The following is a 20,531-nucleotide window of genomic DNA, read 5'->3' as shown; positions in this document are numbered from 1 at the left end:
CCACCAATACTTACGATTCATAGTCACAATTTTCAGGTCGATTATCCAATTGTGAGTCATAAATCAACCAAACCCCCACGACCACTGTCACAACCAACTGTGACTCCCAAATTGTGAGTTACAATTGGGAGTTACAATCACAATTTTGAAGTCATGGGTTCAATTATTTGACACAAAATCAAACAAACCATCATGACCACCACAACCACCGACACGACCACCGTCAGTCCACCACAATTACCACTGTCATCACAAAATCGTGCAAATCACCAACATCAACTCATTGTCGTCGCACACACACCACCACGTCTACGCACAAAAACTTTTAGATTAACAGTTGTATAAATATATCTGAACTCCACCACTGCACCATCACCGTTGCACGTGCCACCATCGCCATAGCATAATTCATGTAGCGACAATCACCACTTGGCACTACCACCATCACCTGCATTACCTTCAACAGCTGCAAACACCATCACCGTACCTACCACAAAGCAAACCACCAAACTCTGAGCACCATCCCAAACCTTCGCAAAAACCCAAAAAAATCATATTCGTACTAGATCGCGCCTCCACCAAATTTTTCCAAATCGCGGAGCGGCACTCATTCCGCCCGCCGTGGCGTCATCGCCCCTATGCCCTCTACACAATGCAACGACGTCAAGCCATTGTAATGACGTCATCGCTGCAGCCTTCCTCTCCACTATGGTGGCCTCCAGCTTTCAAATTAACACAAATTTCATCCAACCACTCCCCAAACCCTAATCAAGATCTCCACGACCACCATTTGCCACTGTTCTGGCTGTTGCTCTATCGTGATCTTTCGGTGAACGCTTGTCTAGAGATGGTCGATTTGTGGGAGAGATATTCGACGGCGATGTTTAAGGCAGAGAGAGAGAGAGAGGGAATTGAGATTGATTTAATTAGATTTGAAATTTTTTTACTTAATTAATTTTTAAATACATTAATTAATTTAAAAAATTATGATTTGTGAAATACTAAACATGTCTTCTTATTTATGAAATGAGGATTTTTAATTTATTAAAATCCGTAATTTCCACTAAAAACATAAAAGGCAAATTATAGTTGTGTTTCAAAACTTTACAAATTAGAACTTAAATCCTTTATTAATTTGCTCTAGCAAGTGAATCCTCAAACTTCAAATATCCAATTTTTCTTTTTAACCTAACTAAAAAAATTAAAAAAAGAACGGAAAGAAAAGAAAAGAAAAGGAAAAATAAAGTTTCAATAGAAACTTGACCATTAGTGTTTCAAAAAGAGCAATTTAATCTCCAATCTTGTCCATAGTTGCACCATTAATCTCAAGACAGAAGTCGCCATCATTGTTGTTAAATCGCATACAACCCACGTAGGAACATGTATTTTTTCAAAGTTTTTTGTCCAAGTCCAAATTGAGACGTTAAACTTAACTTTGTAAAGTTGCGCATACAAAATCCACACGACTTAAACAATATTTCGGACATTTTTTATTATTGGAACTGGTCATAATGATCAACTTGCTATTTTAAATATTATTGAAGACTAACTTTTAGATTGGTTATATAGTCAAAAATAATGTTTCATTAAAATATCCAAAGAAATATATTTTAAGTGTCACATTTTTTTTTTCATGTTAGACATGACAAAAGAGTAATAAACAATAGTTTAACTTATTTTTCAACTTCAATACAATTCAATATCTGGACCAAACATGATGAGAAAAGAAAACGAGAATCCAGAACTTCATAAAGTAGACCATTTTCTGCTCCCTTGAATCTCAGGTGCAAAAATCTTGTAAAATAAGCAGAGCCTTTTATAACTCCGGAAACACTTAACTAAATCGAAATGAGCGAGCAAAATCCATTGCTTTTCAAACCAATCTCTCCTCAGGCAGCTGCAAAAACCGTTCTGCAAAACAAATACGAACTATTCTCTCCATCTATAGTTTATCTAAATAATGATGACACCACATTTATTATGCGCTTGTGCTTGATTCAATACTACAGAAATCAAAATGAGGTGTAGCAGGTTATATATCAACTCTTGCTTGCATCAATACTTGCTTTGAAAAAAAAAGGGTTGGATAAGTACAAGGTGAAGATTGAAAGCAAAATATGGCATCTACGCCTTGCTCGTAATATGGTACGCATTTCATCATAAACTATATGGTGAAATAAATTGGCCTTGGAACGGGTTTAAAACTGCAGATACTGAAAATCTCAACCATAGAGAATCCAGCCATCGAGAGGTTGAAGGGGCAGAATAAGCATAGGCTATCTGATGTCGCCAAAAATCAACAGCTGATCCATTAAAAGTCTACTCCAACTCATGCATTTGTATATACCTGTTTAGCATCAAGTACTTATTTGCAGATATCATAGATCCTCCAATAACATTCGAGATTAAGTAATCATGCACTGAGCTACAGGAGAGAATCCATCCAACAAAGAAGAAAGAAAAGACATCAAAAGATATGCAGAATCCAATTTTCCCATTTTTACTCCAAATCTCAGAAATGACCCCAAGCCCTTCCCCGATGGGCATGCATACATATCTCTACACGCTTCTGAAACTTCCCAAAAAAAATTTAAAGAATGGGGCACAACAGGAGCAGGTAAGAGAATAAATTAACATTTGTACAAGGATACATTTTCCTAGTAGCTCTTTTAAAGTTGAATATATAAAATAACTACCTAGATAAAGGTGGACAACTTAGCAATCATCTGGGCTTGACGTTGAAGGATGTGGTAGATCCCTCGCTTCATTGGCATCCAAGCCTTCCGGAACTGATGAATATTGCTCTCCATTTGAAATAAACGTCCCTGGGTTCATGTGCTGGACCTCTTCTTTCGTACAAATTAAGATCTTCCGAACCATGCGACAGAATTCACTGTTTTTAACAAGAGGTAGATAGGCAACAATCAATAAGCAAGCAATTACATGAAGACGATACCAATGAGTTTTGGTGATCAAAATTAATCCAAACTTTCGGAACATGTTAGGGAGAATCAAGAAGGATATCTTACTCCCATGGGTCATCTCCAACAAGCATCATATCATCTTCATCATCAGTATAAACCACAAGCCAATTCTTATTCTGAGAAGTCAGTTCACCATTACATTTGAAGAGATCGTCTAATGCAGCAACCAATTCGTTGTAGTTGTTGAAATTGGCAAGATCCACAGATCTTCCAAGGGCGATACCCTGCTTATGAACCTGAAATGAAAATAATTGAAGGATGGCAATGCCGTTTTATATTAGATGTGAATTAACAGTGTCATTGAAAAGGAATATGGAAGTCCAAATCAAAACCTTGGTGCAACTCCTCGTTGAATCAGAATGACCTTTGCCTTCCCCATTGCTAGAAATGGGAAGATAGGTTTGACATTGTTTCTCCTGCTCACTATTGGCAACTTGATTATCAACCAATTTAGAATTTTGATGAGATTCAAGTGCAGTGGATTTATGATCGTGATCTTTCGGTGAACGCTTGTCTAGAGATGGTCGATTTGTGGGAGAGATATTCGACGGCGGTGTTTAAGGCAGAGAGAGAGAGAGGGAATTGAGATTGATTTAATTAGATTTGAAATTGTTTTACTTAATTAATTTTTAAATACATTAATTAATTTAAAAAATTATGATTTGTGAAATACTAAACATGTCATCTTATTTATGAAATGAGGATTTTTAATTTATTAGAATCCGTAATTTCCACAAAAAACATAAAAGGTAAATTATAGTTGTGTTTCAAAACTTTACAAATTAGAACTTAAGTCCTTTATTAATTTGCTCTAGCAAGTGAATCCTCAAACTTCAAATGTCCAATTTTTCATTTTAAACTAACTATAAAAAATAAAAAAAAGGAACGGAAAGAAAAGAAAAGAAAAGGAAAAATAAAGTTTCAATAGAAACTTGACCATTAGTGTTTCAAAAAGGGCAATTTAATCTCCAATCTTGTCCATAGTTGCACCATTAATCTCACGACAGAAGTCGCCTTAATTGTTGTTAAATCGCATACAACCCACGTAGGAACATGTATTTTTTCAAAGTTTTTTGTCCAAGTCCAAATTGAGACGTTAAACTTAACTTTGTAAAGTTGCGTATACAAAATCCACACGACTTAACAATATTTTGGACATTTTTTATTATTGGAACTGGTCATAATGATCAACTTGCTATTTTAAGCCCCTGTTTGAACCCCATCTTTACCTCATTAAAATGAAAAATATGACCATTATCCATCACATCAAATCACCATTTTTGAATTTCTATCTCCGGTGTGGAGCACATAACGACTCTATTTCTCATCCTCATTCTCATTATAATGTGACTCAAACAGGCTCTAAATATTATTGAAGACTAACTTTTAGATTGGTTATATAGCAAAAAATAATGTTACATTAAAATATCCAAGGAAATATATTTTAAGTTTCACATTTTTTTTCATGTTGGACATGACAAAAGAGTTATAAACAATAGTTTAACTTATTTTTCAACTTCAATACAATTCAATATCTGGACCAAACATGATGAGAAAAGAAAACGAGAATCCAGAACTTCATAAAGTTGACCATTTTCTGCTCCCTTGAATTTCAGGTGCAAAAATCTTGTAAAATAAGCAGAGCCTTTTATAACTCCGGAAACACTAAACTAAATCGAAATGAGCGAGCAAAATCCATTGCTTTTCAAACCAATCTCTCCCCAGGCAGCTGCAAAAACCGTTCTGCAAAACAAATACGAACTATTCTCTCCATCTATAGTTCATCTAAATAATGATGACACCACATATATTATGCGCTCTTGCTTGATTCAATACTACAGAAATCAAAATGAGGCGTAGCAGGTTATATATCAACTCTTGCTTGCATCAATACTTGCTTTGAGAAAAAAAAGAAAGGTTGGATAAGTACAAGGTGAAGATTGAAAGCAAAATATGGCATCTACGCCTTGCTCATAATATGATACGCATTTCATCATAAACTATATGGTGAAATAAATTGGCCTTGGAACGGTTTAAAACTCCAGATGCTGAAAATCTCAACCATAGAGAATCCAGCCATCGAGAGGTTGAAGGGGCAGAATAAGCATATGCTATCTGATGTCACCAAAAATCAACAGCTGATCCATTAAAAGTCTTCTCCAAGTCATGCATTTATATATACCTGTTTAGCATCAAGATTACTTATCAGCAGATATCATAGATCCTCCAATAACATTCGAGATTAAGTAATCATATACTGAGCTACGGGAGAGAATCCATCCAACAAAGAAGAAGGAAAAGACATCAAAAGATATGCAGAATCCAATTTTCCCATTTTTACTCCAAATCTCCGAAATGACCCCAAACCCTTCCCCGATGGGCATGGCATACATATCTCTACACACTTATGAAACTTCCCAAAAAAAATTTAAAGAATGGGGCACAACAGGAGCAGGTAAGAGAATAAATTAACATTTGTACCAGGATACATTTTCCTAGTAGCTCAAAAAGTTGAATATATAAAATAACTACCTAGATAAAGGTGGACAACTTAGCAATCATCTGGGCTTGATGTTGAAGGACGTCGTAGATCCCTTGCTTCATTGGCATCCAAGCCTTCCGGAACTGATGAATAATCCTCTCCATTTGAAATAAACGTCCCTGGGTTCATACGCTGGACCTCTTCTTTTGTACAAATTAAGATCTTCCGAACCATGCCACAGAATTCACTGTTTTTAACCAGAGATAGATAGGCAACAGTCAATAAACAAGCAATTACATGAAGACGATACCAATGAGTTTTGGTAATCAAAATTAATCCAAACTTTCGGAACATGTTAGGGAGAATCAAGAAGGATATCTTACTCCCATGGGTCATCTCCAACAAGCATCATATCATCCTCATCATCAGTATAAACCACAAGCCAATTCTTATTCTGAGAAGTCAGTTCCCCATTACATTTGAAGAGATCGTCTAATGCAGCAATCAATTCGTTGTAGTTGTTGAAATTGGCAAGATCCACAGATCTTCCAAGGGCGATACCCTGCTTATGAACCTGAAATGAAAATAATAGAGAGATGGCAATGCCATTTTATATTAGACGTGAATTAACAGTGTCATTGAAAAGGAATATGGAAGTCCAAATCAAAACCTTGGTGCAACTCCTCGTTGAACCAGAATGACCTTTGCCTTCCCCATTGCTAGAAATGGGAACATAGGTTCGACATTGTTTCTCCTGCTCACTATTGGCAACTTGATTATCAACCAATTTAGAATTTTGATGAGATTCAAGTGCAGTGGATTTATGAGAGTTCACCCCAAGAAGCATGCGATCAGCTAGCTCAATAGACGCATTTCTGTGTGGCAATGCAGGCTCCATTGGAATGGAGCTACTATTAAGGGAAATACCAAAGAGCTTGCAGTTCCCTTCTTTTGGTTTCCTGCCATTGTACTGTGGTTGAGATGCAGACTTCAGCGCCAGCTCTCTAGACATAGCAGGCAGTGTTTGGAGATAAGGTGAAATTGGTGGTGGCATCAACCAATCACTAGGCAAATTCTTAGCTCTATGATCAGGAAGCACGGAATACTGTCTGAAACCACCATACCTCATATCCTCTTGTCCATGAGTTTTCATGTTAGAATCCATCAAATTAAGTGACAGACCAGAATGAATCTTAGACCTCGTGTTTCTGATTGAGTTGAATTTCCCTTCATGCTCTAGCATTAGACGATTCGCAATAGCTCCGGCGTGATCCCCACGAGGCATATAGAAATCATGGGAGGAATTGATTTGCGTCCCAAAACCTGATGAGAGATTAGTGACTGTTGACTCTTGCCTTCCTAGAGGAAACCTTTTATCTGATCCATATCTTCTGGTTGTGGAAAAATCAACCTTCTCATCATCCAATGAAGGTCGCCATAATATTTGCTTTTCAGAAGAGTCTGACTCATGGTTCTCCAGAAAAGTGCTTCTCAAGGGGGAAAACTCTTGTTCTTGCAAGACCCTAGGAAAGCCACTGGCTGCTGAAGAGTCCACTGTTATCTTAGATGAAGCTACATTGAAAAAATTATATAGAACCCATTTGAGTCAGATGGATATAAAGTAAAAAAATAATTAGCCAAAAGAAAACTCAGTCAGATTGAAAAATACCTTCCCTTGTACAGACAGAAGAGTCTGGAGATGAGGGCAAGATGTTTGATCGAGGCCTCTTTGGCCTGGACACTGGAAGCGGATTAAGAGCTGCGGGTTCAATTTCCCAGGGTGAAACCCTCTCAGGACGAGGAATGGAGGAAGTTTCATCCCATCGCACCTTAATGTTAGATTAAGAGATACAACTTCAGCATGAGATCTAAAAAGCGGGAACATGCTTCATCAAATACAGGAGCAACTACCTTTAGACATCTCCATTTTGATTCTGGCCATCTTTTCGGATCAGCATCCTCAATACCAACTATCGTTCCAGTAAACCTAAAAACTTTGTGAATTAACATTTAATCGTAATATTATCAAATTAGAAGATAACTATTATTCAAATACTCCATAAAAGTTCAGTTTATTCTTCAGGATTCTAACATGCCGCCTACCTCTGCTCTGGAGCTTCTTCACCTTCAAATCTCATTTTAAACCTCATTCCTATTGCATAATTAATTTTCATGGACTCCATGTACTGATCATAAGAGACAATATACTCAGCTGGGCTCGTCCTGCCACATTATAGGAGAATAACAATTAGAAGAGAGCAAAACATGCAATATAATCGGATCATTTTCTTTCTTCTATATATTGTGCATACGTTTATGGGTGCAGACTTTCGCATTTCAAATTTTTTTTTTTGAAAGGTGTACCTTTCCCAAACAAAAATAAAATTTGAATATACCTTTGAAAAAAAAAATTGAAATGTGAAAGTCTGCACCTATAAAATCAAACAGATTCATCATATGCTCATTTGACAGCAGCAATGTCACATGCTTACTGTAGCAAAATTCAATTGCATCCAGAGGAATTATAAAAGAGACGATAAGGTTAACAATGGGCTGTTGTCAACAACCAACAGAAGGAAAGACCATCCACAATTTTTATGAGCTATGAAGGAGGGTGAGTTTGGTTCCATCTCCCACAGTAGCCAGTAGCCATCTCTTTTCAGAGAGAGAGAGAGAAGTTGGACATCCAAATTAATCTTTGATAACAGACAGTTTTATTTTGGCATCAGTAAACTCCACGAATGCACAATTCAAACCACATACCTGGGCTTGTAATACACCGTGAACATGGTTTTAGTCTGATTAGCATGCCAAGCTGTTGCCAGCACACCAAGATGCATACTGTGACTAGATATGACTGATGATGGAACGTTGCCTTCCTGTCTCATGGCACGTCTAACGCCAACTCGAAGCTCCCCATTCTCAGCCCTACAAATTCCACATTACTCACACTTCATGCATGAAAGTAAGTTTGTATAGACATAGAGACATCAAGATTGCACCAAACCTTAGAAATATGAAGGCATCCCCAGCAACAAGCCTCTTGGAACTCACAAAGACACTCCAACCACTCTGATAATGCAGGCTCAATTGGAATGGAGCTACTATTAAGGGAAATACCAAAGAGCTTGCAGTTCCCTGCTTTTGGTTTCCTGCCATTGTACTGTTGTTGAGATGAAGACTTCAGCGCCAGCTCTCTAGACATAGCAGGCGGTGTTTGGAGATAAGGTGAAATTGGTGGTGGCATCAACCAATCACTAGGCAAATTCTTAGCTCTATGATCAGGAAGCACGGAACACAGTCTGAAACCACCATACCTCATATCCTCTTGTCCATGAGTTTTCATGTTAGAATCCATCAAATTAAGCGACAGACCAGAATGAATCTTAGACCTCGTGTTTCCAATTGAGTTGAATTTCCCTTCATCCTCTAGCATTAGATGATTCGCAATAGCTCCAGCGTGATCACCACAAGGCATATAGAAATCATGGGAGGAATTGATTTGCGTCCCAAAACCTGATAAGAGATTAGTGACTGATGACTCTTGCCTTCCTAGAGGAAACCTTTTATCGGATCCATATCTTCTGGTTGTGGAAACATCAACCTTCTCATCATCCAATGAAGGTCGCCATAATATTTGCTTTTCAGAAGAGTCTGACTCATAGTTCTCCAGAAAAGTGCTTCTCAAGGGGGAAAACTCTTGATCTTGCAAAACCCTAGGAAAGCCACTGGCTGCTGAAGAGTCCACTGTTATCTTAGATGAAGCTACATTGAAACAAATACATAGAACACATTTGAGTCAGATGGATATAAAGTAAAAAAAAAATAATAATAATTAGCCAAAAGAAAACTCAGTCAGGTTGAAAAATACCTTCCCTTGTACAGACAGAAGAGTCTGGAGATGAGGGAAAGATGTTTGATCGAGGCCTCTTTGGCCTGGACACCGGAAGCGGATTAAGAGCAGCGGGTTCAATTTCCCAGGGTGAAACCCTCTCAGGACGAGGAATGGAGGAAGTTTCATCCCATCGCACCTTAATGTTAGATTAAGAGATACAACTTCAGCATGAGATCTAAAAAGGGGGAACATGCTTCATCAAATACAGGAGCAACTACCTTTAGACATCTCCATTTTGATTCTGGCCATCTTTTCGGGTCAGCATCCTCAATACCAACTATTGTTCCAGTAAACCTAAAAACTTTGTGAATTAACATTTAATCGTAATATTATAAAATTAGAAGATAACTATTATGAAAAGTTCAGTTTATTCTTCAGGATTCTAACATGCCACCTACCTCTGCTCTGGAGCTTCTTCACCTTCAAATCTCATTTTAAACCTCATTCCTATTGCATAATTAATTTTCATGGACTCCATGTACTGATCATAAGAGACAATATATTCAGCTGGGCTCGTCCTGCCACATTATAGGAGAATAACAATTAGAAGAGTGCAAAACATGCGATATAATCCGATCATTATCTTTCTTCTGCATATTGTGCATACGTTTATGGGTGCAGACTTTCGCATTTCAAAATTTTTTTTTTTGAAAGGCATACGTTTCAAAAAAAAAAAAAAAAAATTGAATATACCTTTGAAAAAAAAAATTGAAATGCGAAAGTCTGCACCCATAAAATCACAAACAGATTCATCATATGCTCATTTGACAGCAGCAATGTCACGTGCTTACTGTAGCAAAATTCAATTGCAACCAGAGGAATTATAAAAGAAACGATAAGGTTAAAAATGGACTGTTCTCAACAACCAACAGAATGAAAGACCATCCACAATTTTTATGAGCTATGGAGGAGGGTGAGTTTGGTTCCATCTCCCATAGTAGCCAGTAGCCATCTCTTTTCACAGAGAGAGAGAGAGAGGTTGGACATCCAAATTAATCTTTGATATGTTGACAGTTTTATTTTGGCATCAGTAAACACCACGAATACACAATTCAAACCACATACCTGGGCTTGTAATACACCGTAAACATGGTTTTAGTCTGATTAGCATGCCAAGCTGTTGCCAGCACACCAAGATGCATATTGTGACTAGATATGACTGATGATGGAACGTTGCCTTCCTTTCTCATGGCACGTCTAACGCCAACTCGAAGCTCCCCATTCTCGCCCCTACAAATTCCACATTACTCACATTTCATGCATGACAGTAAGTTTGTATAGATATAGAGACATTAAGATTGCACCAAACCTTAGAAATATGAAGGCATCCCCAGCAACAAGCCTCTTGGAACTCACAAAGACACTCCAACCACTCTGAAGGAGGTGCCTCCGTGGTTGACCTGAAATTTAGTAAATTAATTGCAAAATTACAGGTCAACAATCCTTTCAAAATCTTTAATGAATAGATAAAATACATTCTTAGAGAAGTGTATTGCAGCAAAACAAAAATCCATTAAATAACCCATACTACACCAATTCAAAAGCATTCCAACTAGAAAAAATTAATGCCACCATTTGGCTCAGGCTTTATGCTTTTGCAAGTTCCAGTGAATTATAATTGGTATTATTAGATTTCAGTTTTCAGTACATTTTCATACAACCACAGACATCATTTGCAATAGACGAGACGTGATCGATGACTACAAGCATGCGCGGTGATCAAGAAAAAGTTACAGTTTTTATTGCCTACCACGAAAGATATGTCTGAATCGCCACTCATTGCCATGCATATCTTTTGCCACCAACTCCTGGGTTGGAGGTTGTTGTGACATGTCCTGTCATAGGAAACAAACAACCTTTTAAGACCTTGAATTCCAACAAATGGAAAGGCACGCATAAGACACAGATTGAGGTAAAAAGTCCTAACTAGAGGGGGTAGACACTCGTCAGCATGTCGTCTCAACACTGAGAATCCACCATGAGAGCTAGTGTCTGAGGCAGTCAACGTCTTGCAAAAAGAATGCACACGACAACATGGTGGGGACGGTGACAATGTTTCCTTCTTCACTGCATTTTCATCTTGCTGAAATAACAAGACATCAATTCAATTCAAAAGTTTAAATTTGAAGTTCAAGCATACCAGTGATCATCACAATTCAACTTACATTAGTTTCAGGCATCAAGGTTACTTGCGCAAACACCTCATCTGTATCCGGTTCAGCCTTATTCACAGAGCAGCACCCAAAAAATGCATTTATAAAAAATACAGAAGCTTATAGATTCAAAAACGACCAAATCGATCATATTTCAAACAAGCATATTACCTTTAACAGAACATTAGCCACACGGCAAAGGATCTTCGGTGGAAGATTATACACGGGCATCTGCTGGTCTGCACTTTGGCTAGTTGCCGCCTCCACCTATATAAAAACATCTAATAAAAAAGGAGTCGTTTGACTAATAAGCTTAGCCTAAATAAAGCAACTTCATGAATGAACAAAACAAACTAAGTATATACCATCTTAAAACTAAACCCTCATACAAATCTTCAACGGGCAGCAAATAAGAATTATATCAATAAATTCTAATTTATCAAGCAGATATATAACACAAGCAATAAATAAAAAAACCTCTTCTAAGTGACCCTGGGGGAAATAGAAAACGAGGTCTTGTTCACGAGGCACGGTAACTAAAGGACCAGCACATGCCCTCCATAGCTCCGTGTATAAAGCTGTCTCAGCATCCACTGTATGTCACCCAATTCCCAAAAAATGAAACATAAAATAGGGTTACTGATAAACCATAAAAAGAACCCATGCAAAAACTAAGTAATATCCGTAAAATCATCTGAATTACCATTTCCGGCGTCAGTAATTTTTTCCGGCATCAACGATTGTGAGCCTCTGTCGATCGACATCTCTGAAGTAGCCATTTGTTTACCCCCTTTTTTCAACTCAGATCTCCCATAACCAAACCCCACAAAAAGATAAACAGAAAATCACGCTTTTAACTTCAAACCCACAAAAAAATCCATTAAATAACCCGTACTACACCAATTCAAAAGCATTCCACCTAGAAAAAATTAATGCTACCATTTGGCTCAGGCTTTGTGTGTTTGCAAGTTCCAGTGAATTATATCATTGGTATTATTAGATTTCATTTTTCAGTACATTTTCATACAATCACAGACATCATTTGCAATAGACCAGACGCGATCGATGACTACAAGCATGCACGGTGATCAAGAAAACGTTACAGTTTTTATTTCCTACCACGAAAGATATGTCTGAATCGCCACTCATTGCCATGCATATCTTTTGCCACCAACTCCTGGGTTGGAGGTTGTTGTGACATGTCCTGTCATAGGAAACAACCAACCTTGTAAGACCTTGAATTCCAACAAATGGAAACGCATGCTTAAGACACAGATTGAGGTAAAAAGTCCTAACTAGAGGGGGTAGACACTCGTCAGCATGTCGTCTCAACACTGAGAATCCACCATGAGAGCTAGTATCTGAGGCAGTCAACGTCTTGCAAAAAGAATGCACACGACAACATGGTGAGGACGGTGGCAATGTTTCCTTCTTCACTGCATTTTCATCTTGCTGAAATAACAAGACATCAATTCAATTCAAAAGTTTAAATTTGAAGTTCAAGTATACCAGTGATCATCACAATTCAACTTACATTAGTTTCAGGCATCAAGGTTACTTGCGCAAACACCTCATCTGTATCCGGTTCAGCCTTATTCAAAAAGCAGCACCCAAAAAATGCATTTATAAAAAATACAGAAGCTTATAGATTCAAAAGCAACCAAATCGATCATATTTCAAACAAGCAAATTACCTTTAACAGAACATTAGCCACACGGCAAAGGATCTTCGGTGGAAGATTATACACGGGCATCTGCTGGTCCGCACTTTGGCTAGTTGCCGCCTCCACCTAATAAAAACATCCAATAAAAAAAGGAGTCGTTCGACTAATAAGCATAGTCTAAATAAAGCAACTTCATGAATGAACAAAACAAACAAAGTATATACCATCTTAAACTAAACCCTCAAACAAATTCTCAACGGGCAGCAAATAAGAATTATATCAATAAATTCTAATTTATCATGCAGATATATAACACAAGCAATAAATAAAAAACCTCTTCTAAGTGACCCTGGGGGAAATAGAAAACGAGGTCTTGTTCACGAGGCACGGTAACTAAAGGACCAGCACATGCTCTCCATAGCTCCGTGTATAACGCTGTCTCAGCATCCACTGTATATCAACCAATTCCCAAAAAATTAAACATAAAATAGGGTTACTGATAAACCATAAAAAGAACCCATGCAAAGACTAAGTAATATCCGTAAAATCGTCTGAATTACCATTTCCGGCGCCAGTAATTTTTTCCGGCATCAACGATTGTGAGCCTCCGTCGATCGACATCTCTGAAGTAGCCATTTGTTTACCCCTTTTTTCAACTCAGATCTCCCATAACCAAACCCCACAAAAAGATAAACAGAAAATCACGCTTTTAACTTCAAACCCACAAATTATCCCGCATAAAAAGAAGTTACACACACATACAAATAGAAATCTCGGTGAATCGGGAGATTTTCAGTGAATTTCGTCCCTCTATGTTTCTCGCTCTAGCTTTTTTCAATTTCCTCTCTCTATAAAAGCAAGTTCCATTGAGCAAGTATATAGTGAGTGAATATGGAGCAAGGGGGTTAGTACCGTATATGGAGAGACACGGAGAGAGCTAATAAAGGCAATGTTAGAAGAAATTGTTGCAGTTATTGAACATCTTTACCGCGGTCAATTCTCCAATCCCGCGGAAAATTTTGTTGTACCCATAATCTTTGGGTCTTGTTGGGGTCAAAAGTACAAATTCCCAAAAGGGCAAACAGACCCATTTTGCATTCCACATCCAAAAAGTTCATAATACGTTTGAAATGGGGAGTGTGGAAAAAGGAAAAAAGGTGACACAAAACTATTGAAAGTGTAGGAATTTGGAATAATACACCAAAGTAACAATCAATCAGTACAATAAAAGTTAAAAAGCAACCACTCACCGAATCCCTCGTTTTTCCATAATTCTTCAAAATTCATTTATCATCCATACCTAATTTCATCGGCTATTATTATAAGTTCCCAAACTTCCACTTTTTTCTAATTCTTACGCGAACTACCCATTAATACCTACTTAACTAGCCATTAACAACTTCGATGATTCGATCGTTATCAATGCCAAATTGCAAAAATTTCAATCATTTCAAATTTTGCACTACGTACAAAAATATTGGGTCATGCTAATTTCAATACTAAATCTGACTAGACCATCGAAACTTTATGACTTTTGTTTAACTCGAGTTAGAGAATTTCACTAAATGGACTCTAAACAAATATTGTGTAATATGGAAAATGGTAACTAATCACTTAGAAATTTGCTAATCCGCCCCCCGAGACATAGCCTGGTGCAAAGGATGGGAGTGAGGTTATCTCACGCCTTACTAGCAGTCGCAGACATGGAATTGGACTCCTTGTAGGCGTAATGTAAGACAACTCTTGTTATCTGACCTGATGGAGCACATCCCGCGATTTACCTCCCTCGCAAAGATTTAGGGACGGAACGGTGGGAGTCCTCAAAGTCGAGGTTCAACCTTTTTTTTTTTTTTTTTTTTTTTTTTTTTAATTCAAAGATTTTCAGTGAATTTCGTCCCTCTATGTTTCTCACTCTAGCTTTTTTCAATTTCCTCTCTCTATAAAAGCAAGTTCCATTGAGCAAGTATATAGTGAGTGAAAGTGAAGCAAGGGGGTTAGTACTGTATATGGAGAGACACGGAGAGAGCTAATAAAGGCGATGTTAGAAGAAATTGTTGCAGCTAGTGAACATCTTTACCGCGGTCAATTTTCCAATCCCGTGGAAAATTTTGTTGTACCCATAATCTTTGGGTCTTGTTGGGGTCAAAAGTACAAATTCCCAAAACGGCAAACAGACCCATTTTGCATTCCACATCCAAAAAGTTCATAATACGTTTGAAATGGGAAGTGTGGAAAAAGTAAAAAAGGTGACACAAAACTATTGAAAGTGTAGGAATTTGGAATAATACACCAAAGTAACAATCAATCAGTACAATAAAAGTTAAAAAGCAACCACTCACCTAATCCCTCGTTTTTCCATAATTCTTCAAAATTCATTTATCATCCATACCCAATTTCATCGGCTATTATTATAAGTTCCCAAACTTTCACTTTTTTCTAATTCTTACGCGAACTACCCATTAATACCTACTTAACTGGCCATTAACAACTTCGATGATTCGATCGTTATCAATGCCAAATTGCAAAAATTTCAATCATTTCAAATTCTGCACGGCGTACAAAAATATTGGGTCATGCTAATCTCAATACTAAATCTGACTAGACCATCGAAACGTTATGACTTTTGTTTAACTCCAGTTAGAGAATTTCACTAAATGGACTCTAAACAAATATTGTGTAATATGGAAAATGGTAACTAATCACTTAGAAATTTGCTAATCCGCCCCCCGGGACATAGCCTGGTGCAAAGGATGGGAGTGAGGTTATCTCGCGCCTTACTAACAGTCGCAGTATAGGGGTTCGATTTTTGAGACATGGAATTGGACTCCTTGTAGGCGCAGTGTAAAACAACTCTTGTTATCTAACCTGATGGAGCACATCCCGCGATTTACCTCCCTCACAAAGATTTAGGGGCGGGACGGTGGGAGTCCTCAAAGTCGAGGTTCAACCTTTTTTTTTTTTTTTTTTTTTAATTTGCTAATCCTGAAAATTCACTAGGTACAACCGTGGAAATCACGTGTTGCCAGCTAATATAGCATGGTGGAAGAACATAACAAAAAGTTAAGGGACCCAATTAAATTTGTCAATTAGTAGTTTTGTGTGGCACGAAAGATTGTACTATGGAAGAATCTTCATCAAGAAAAAATTAACTTTATTCAAGATAATGGCATCTCTATCTATATTGACTGTTATTTCGTCCTAAGCATTAGCCAAGTAGGAAATAAAGGGGTTCGGTCTAGAATTGGAGAAAAGTGACGAACATGAAATTGAAACTCGCGAATATTTAAGTTAATCGATGATTCTCGTGATTCTATTTTATCATTCTCAAACAAGTTTAGTTATTTCAAATTGTGTAAAATTCACTTCACAAAGACAAAAGTCTAAAATAAAAGTAATGGAAATAAGAAAAAATAAAAACATGTTGTAACATTACATGTGACGATCAGTGAGAATTAAATTGTGCGTTAAATATTACTGGTTAAAATGTGTACTATGTTAGTTTGTCAATCAATCCATGCTGTCCTTCATCCTAGGACAGCCAATTAAGTCATTTTGGAACAAACATGAAAAAGTATTACTCTTTAATCAGGTAACAATGTGTCTTCATTTGCCTACCAAAATCTCAACTCATTACGATGGTAATCTCAATTATAGCAGATGATAAATCCCAACTCACTACAGTGATAAGATAGTGATCTCGATCATCGTACTTTTTGCTATGATTTTGTTGTTTTAGGAGAACGTCGTAGGATTAATCTTGAGTTTTTTTTTTTGCCAGCGAGCATATGTATTGTCGGTTCGAAAATCACGAAAATACAACATACAAATGAAACTTTTTTAAATAAAAAATTTAAAGTATTATTTAATTTGATCCATCTATATCATTTACGTATTGTTATTTATTTTAAAATTAAAATAAATATATTATCACGATACAATATGACTACCTACATGTCATAGTATTTATTGATCGATTAGTCAAATAATTTAGACAGCGCAATCAAAAATTGGATCAATGTCAATTAATCAAACATCCTTTTACTTTTGTTGGATCAATGTCAATTAATCAAACGTCCTTTTACTTTAGTTGACTGATTTTAATGGTCTACGTGCAAATTATTCTCAATTCATACTCATCTACTTAAATTTATTTTTAGTTCTCATCAAACATCCTATTAAACCCACACAAGTCAACATTCAATCACTTAAACTACATGTTGACAAACCCACTGATGCTAAAATCAATGTAATCCGGAGGCAAAGTCAAATTTTTTATCTAGTATAGGTAGTTATTAATAGAACCAAAAATAAAATTTTCAATACGCGTGTCAAATAAATACGTCAATAGAATTTACTATGACGTATACTTTCAGATAAATTGGTTCTATAAATTGCAGCTCACCCTTCATTAAGCCCCGTTTGGCTCGCATTAATTTTCATTAATTACATTTAATTTTTTTCTCTTTTATTTTCAATCACACGATCTTCCATAAAATAATATTACATGTAAATCGAAAATTTTTCCTTCATTTTCAATCACTCATTTTTAGAAAAACCATTATTCCTCCCATTCTCATTTTCACAAAATCGGGGTGAAACAGGGGCTTACATTCTAGCAGCGTTGTTCAGGACAATAATTACAGTCTCTAGATACAATATTTTAGCGTATTTGAAATTTTAGTTTGGACCTATTTGATTCCAATTGTTTTACAAAAATATATGGTTAAAGGTATGAAAAAAGTTTTGAATTTAGGTATAAGTTAATTTATGAGAAAATATGTTATTAAAAAATAAGTAGAAACGGGGAATGTATTGTCTTTATTTTTTTATTGGTTGCGAAAGTCATCACAAGACATTGGACTAGGGAATTAGCATGTTGAAAACGTGTCACCATGTCAACACGTTGACATGTGGTAGCTTATGACTGTGCCGACATTTGCTATAAGGGTTTTTATATTTGTACATCGAACTACACAGTTCGGTATGCAACCCCCTTACAATAAGGAGTCCGCACCCAATAAGAAAATCACGGGCCCTCTATTGTAAGGGGGTTGTATATCGAGTTGTGTTGCTTGGTGTACTCGTAGTAAAATTCTTGTTATAAAATGTTTCCTTACTCTTTGAAATGAATGTATGACGTAATTCAGAGCATGGATGGTGTCATTGCTGATTTGATGAAGTATGGTAATTTGAAAAGATGTTATAATTTCTTTAACCTCGAGCCAAACACGATCTTGGTGGATGGATAAAATTGAAGTCACTGTCATTTATCATACCAGTAAATTAATGCAGTGATTAATTATTAATTAGGGATAACTATGATACATAGGACAGTGACAACCCAAAATTTATGGTAAAGAAGCTAACAAAATAATAGATAATACGTCTCTAGTATTTCATTATTTTAAATTTAATTACTCCCTTTCTTAATCTTGTGACTAATATAACTGCAAGAATCCCGAAGGATATTTGAATGTCTCGTCACTAGTATACTAATTATTATCAACTATCATATTTATTTTTTTTTTGGTCCAAATAATATTGTACTTTTAACTCTTTTTACTAACAAATATAGGTGGTGAAAAAATTGAAATCGACTTTTATCCGTTTATTGAAAGATATTTTAAAATACTTTAAGAGACATAACCAAACATTTTATTTATTCAAAGTAACAAAATGTATCAAGTTCGACTAGATATGAACGTAATCTCTTGCATAGATATAAATTCTTGCACATCCATAACCCATTATAGTAGATTAAGATATAAAACTTGTTAAGACATTAATTTTATCTAAAAGTCACTCGTTGTATGGAGTAAGAATCATCGTTTTGTTGACATAATATTCTATTTTACATAATCATGGCATGCTGATAAGATACAATAAAATAATCTTAGATAATGCCAAGCACTAAATAGAAATTAACAATTCAAATTTTATTACTATCACGAGTCAAGTGTACACGACGTTAGATTAACTAGATAGGTTGGTCTAGCCGTGTCAGGCTCCATTTGTGCACGTGTACTTTAAAAAATTTGGGATGCAGGTGTGCTACAAAAGAGAAGTTTGTGTCGGATTGAGAGTATATATAATATATTCCTTCTCATCCTTCAATAGACAACTTGTGCATCTTCTGTACCGCGTTTCACGACTTGTGTCGTAGAATTCACATGCTTCTGACTTCATGTCGAGGAAAATCAATTCACAGAGTTACACTTGATTTAACTTGGAATGTCCATTTATTACACGTGACATGTTAGGTGAAACTATTAAGTTTGAGTCACAAAAAAAATATCCAATTAACGAATTGGAGCCTTGAAGTCAAGGTCGAACTCATTTCACATCCAGAATTGGATTTTTGTTATGAAGAGACAAGAGCACGAGGCCTAGTCAATAACGAAAAGTTGAATTAATGAATATGCACATGCAATGCTCCATGCTCATGCTTCTTGGGTAGAGGAAAAGTTTGATGAAGATGCACATATGGTGCTTTTTATTCAACACCTTTCGATAACGAAAAATAGAAAATGCACATATAAAACGTTTCGAACTTTTCTGTGGGTCTTATCATCCAGGGTACCATGACAAGATATATGAAGTGGAATGCAAGCGATATGTAACATTTCATATTCTGATCACTTCAGAAAAAAATGTCATTTATTTAAGTTTATATATAATCCCATGTCATGTCATTATCTAACAAATAAACCTTGATTTCTTTTCGACACATGTCCCGTGAATTTTTTAATGCGTTTCATTCCTCAACCACTTCCTCTTCAATTGTCAATTCTACGGTTGGTTCCTTAGTGGTTCCTCTCAAGATTTCTTTATACATTTTCAATAAATTTAGCAATGTATCCAACAAATTATTTATAAAATAGAAAAAAGAAAAAGAAAAAGCAAGCTGAACTATGCCTTATTTGTTTATTTTTTGCTAAAATTATAAGTTGATAGAGATGAGTGAGTGGAGGAAGTGAGTAATACTTGTGTATCCTACAAATTTTTTTCTCTATATATATATATATATATATAAACCTTAAAAACGTTTTCCGTTGTTTAGTGATACCAAAAATAAAAAATAAATCCCATTGTTCATCGCTAAACAATCTATAATATTTAAAGTTCCATTAAATTTTGTAAAAAACTTTTTCATCATCCAATAAGCTTCCTTTTGTGGACAAATTTTATAAATAGTTTATAAATTCTATAAAAGTTAAAAATTAATTTTAAACAAATACGGAACATAACTCATTATTATCAACACATTTCGTCGAATTCAATATTATTCTTTTTTATAAATTTGCCGAACGGAGACTATTTATTGTACTTGTGAAACATAATGGCTTGTAAATTT

The 20,531-nt window shown here is 36.0% G+C and overlaps 1 protein-coding gene and 1 pseudogene across 1 annotated transcript; both read right to left on the bottom strand.

The window, feature by feature from the left end:
• Nucleotides 1-1,912: 1,912 nt before the first annotated feature.
• LOC111405222 lies at nt 1,913-12,381 on the bottom strand (annotated as a pseudogene).
• On the bottom strand, nt 2,468-4,758 carry LOC111406439 (auxin response factor 2A-like). Its single transcript, XM_023035864.1, has 5 exons — nt 4,696-4,758; nt 4,510-4,588; nt 3,317-3,498; nt 3,030-3,220; nt 2,468-2,893 (listed from the first exon to the last, which is right to left on the bottom strand). The coding sequence occupies exons 1-5, from the start codon at nt 4,756-4,758 to the stop codon at nt 2,716-2,718; spliced, it is 693 nt and encodes a 230-aa protein (XP_022891632.1). The 3' UTR covers nt 2,468-2,715.
• Nucleotides 12,382-20,531: the final 8,150 nt, after the last annotated feature.

The sequence above is a fragment of the Olea europaea genome, chromosome 12 (assembly GCF_002742605.1).
Source record: "Olea europaea var. sylvestris chromosome 12, O_europaea_v1, whole genome shotgun sequence".
NCBI lineage: Eukaryota > Viridiplantae > Streptophyta > Magnoliopsida > Lamiales > Oleaceae > Olea > Olea europaea.
Note: the sequence above shows the minus strand (reverse complement) of the source record. Positions and strands in the feature narration are given on the sequence as shown.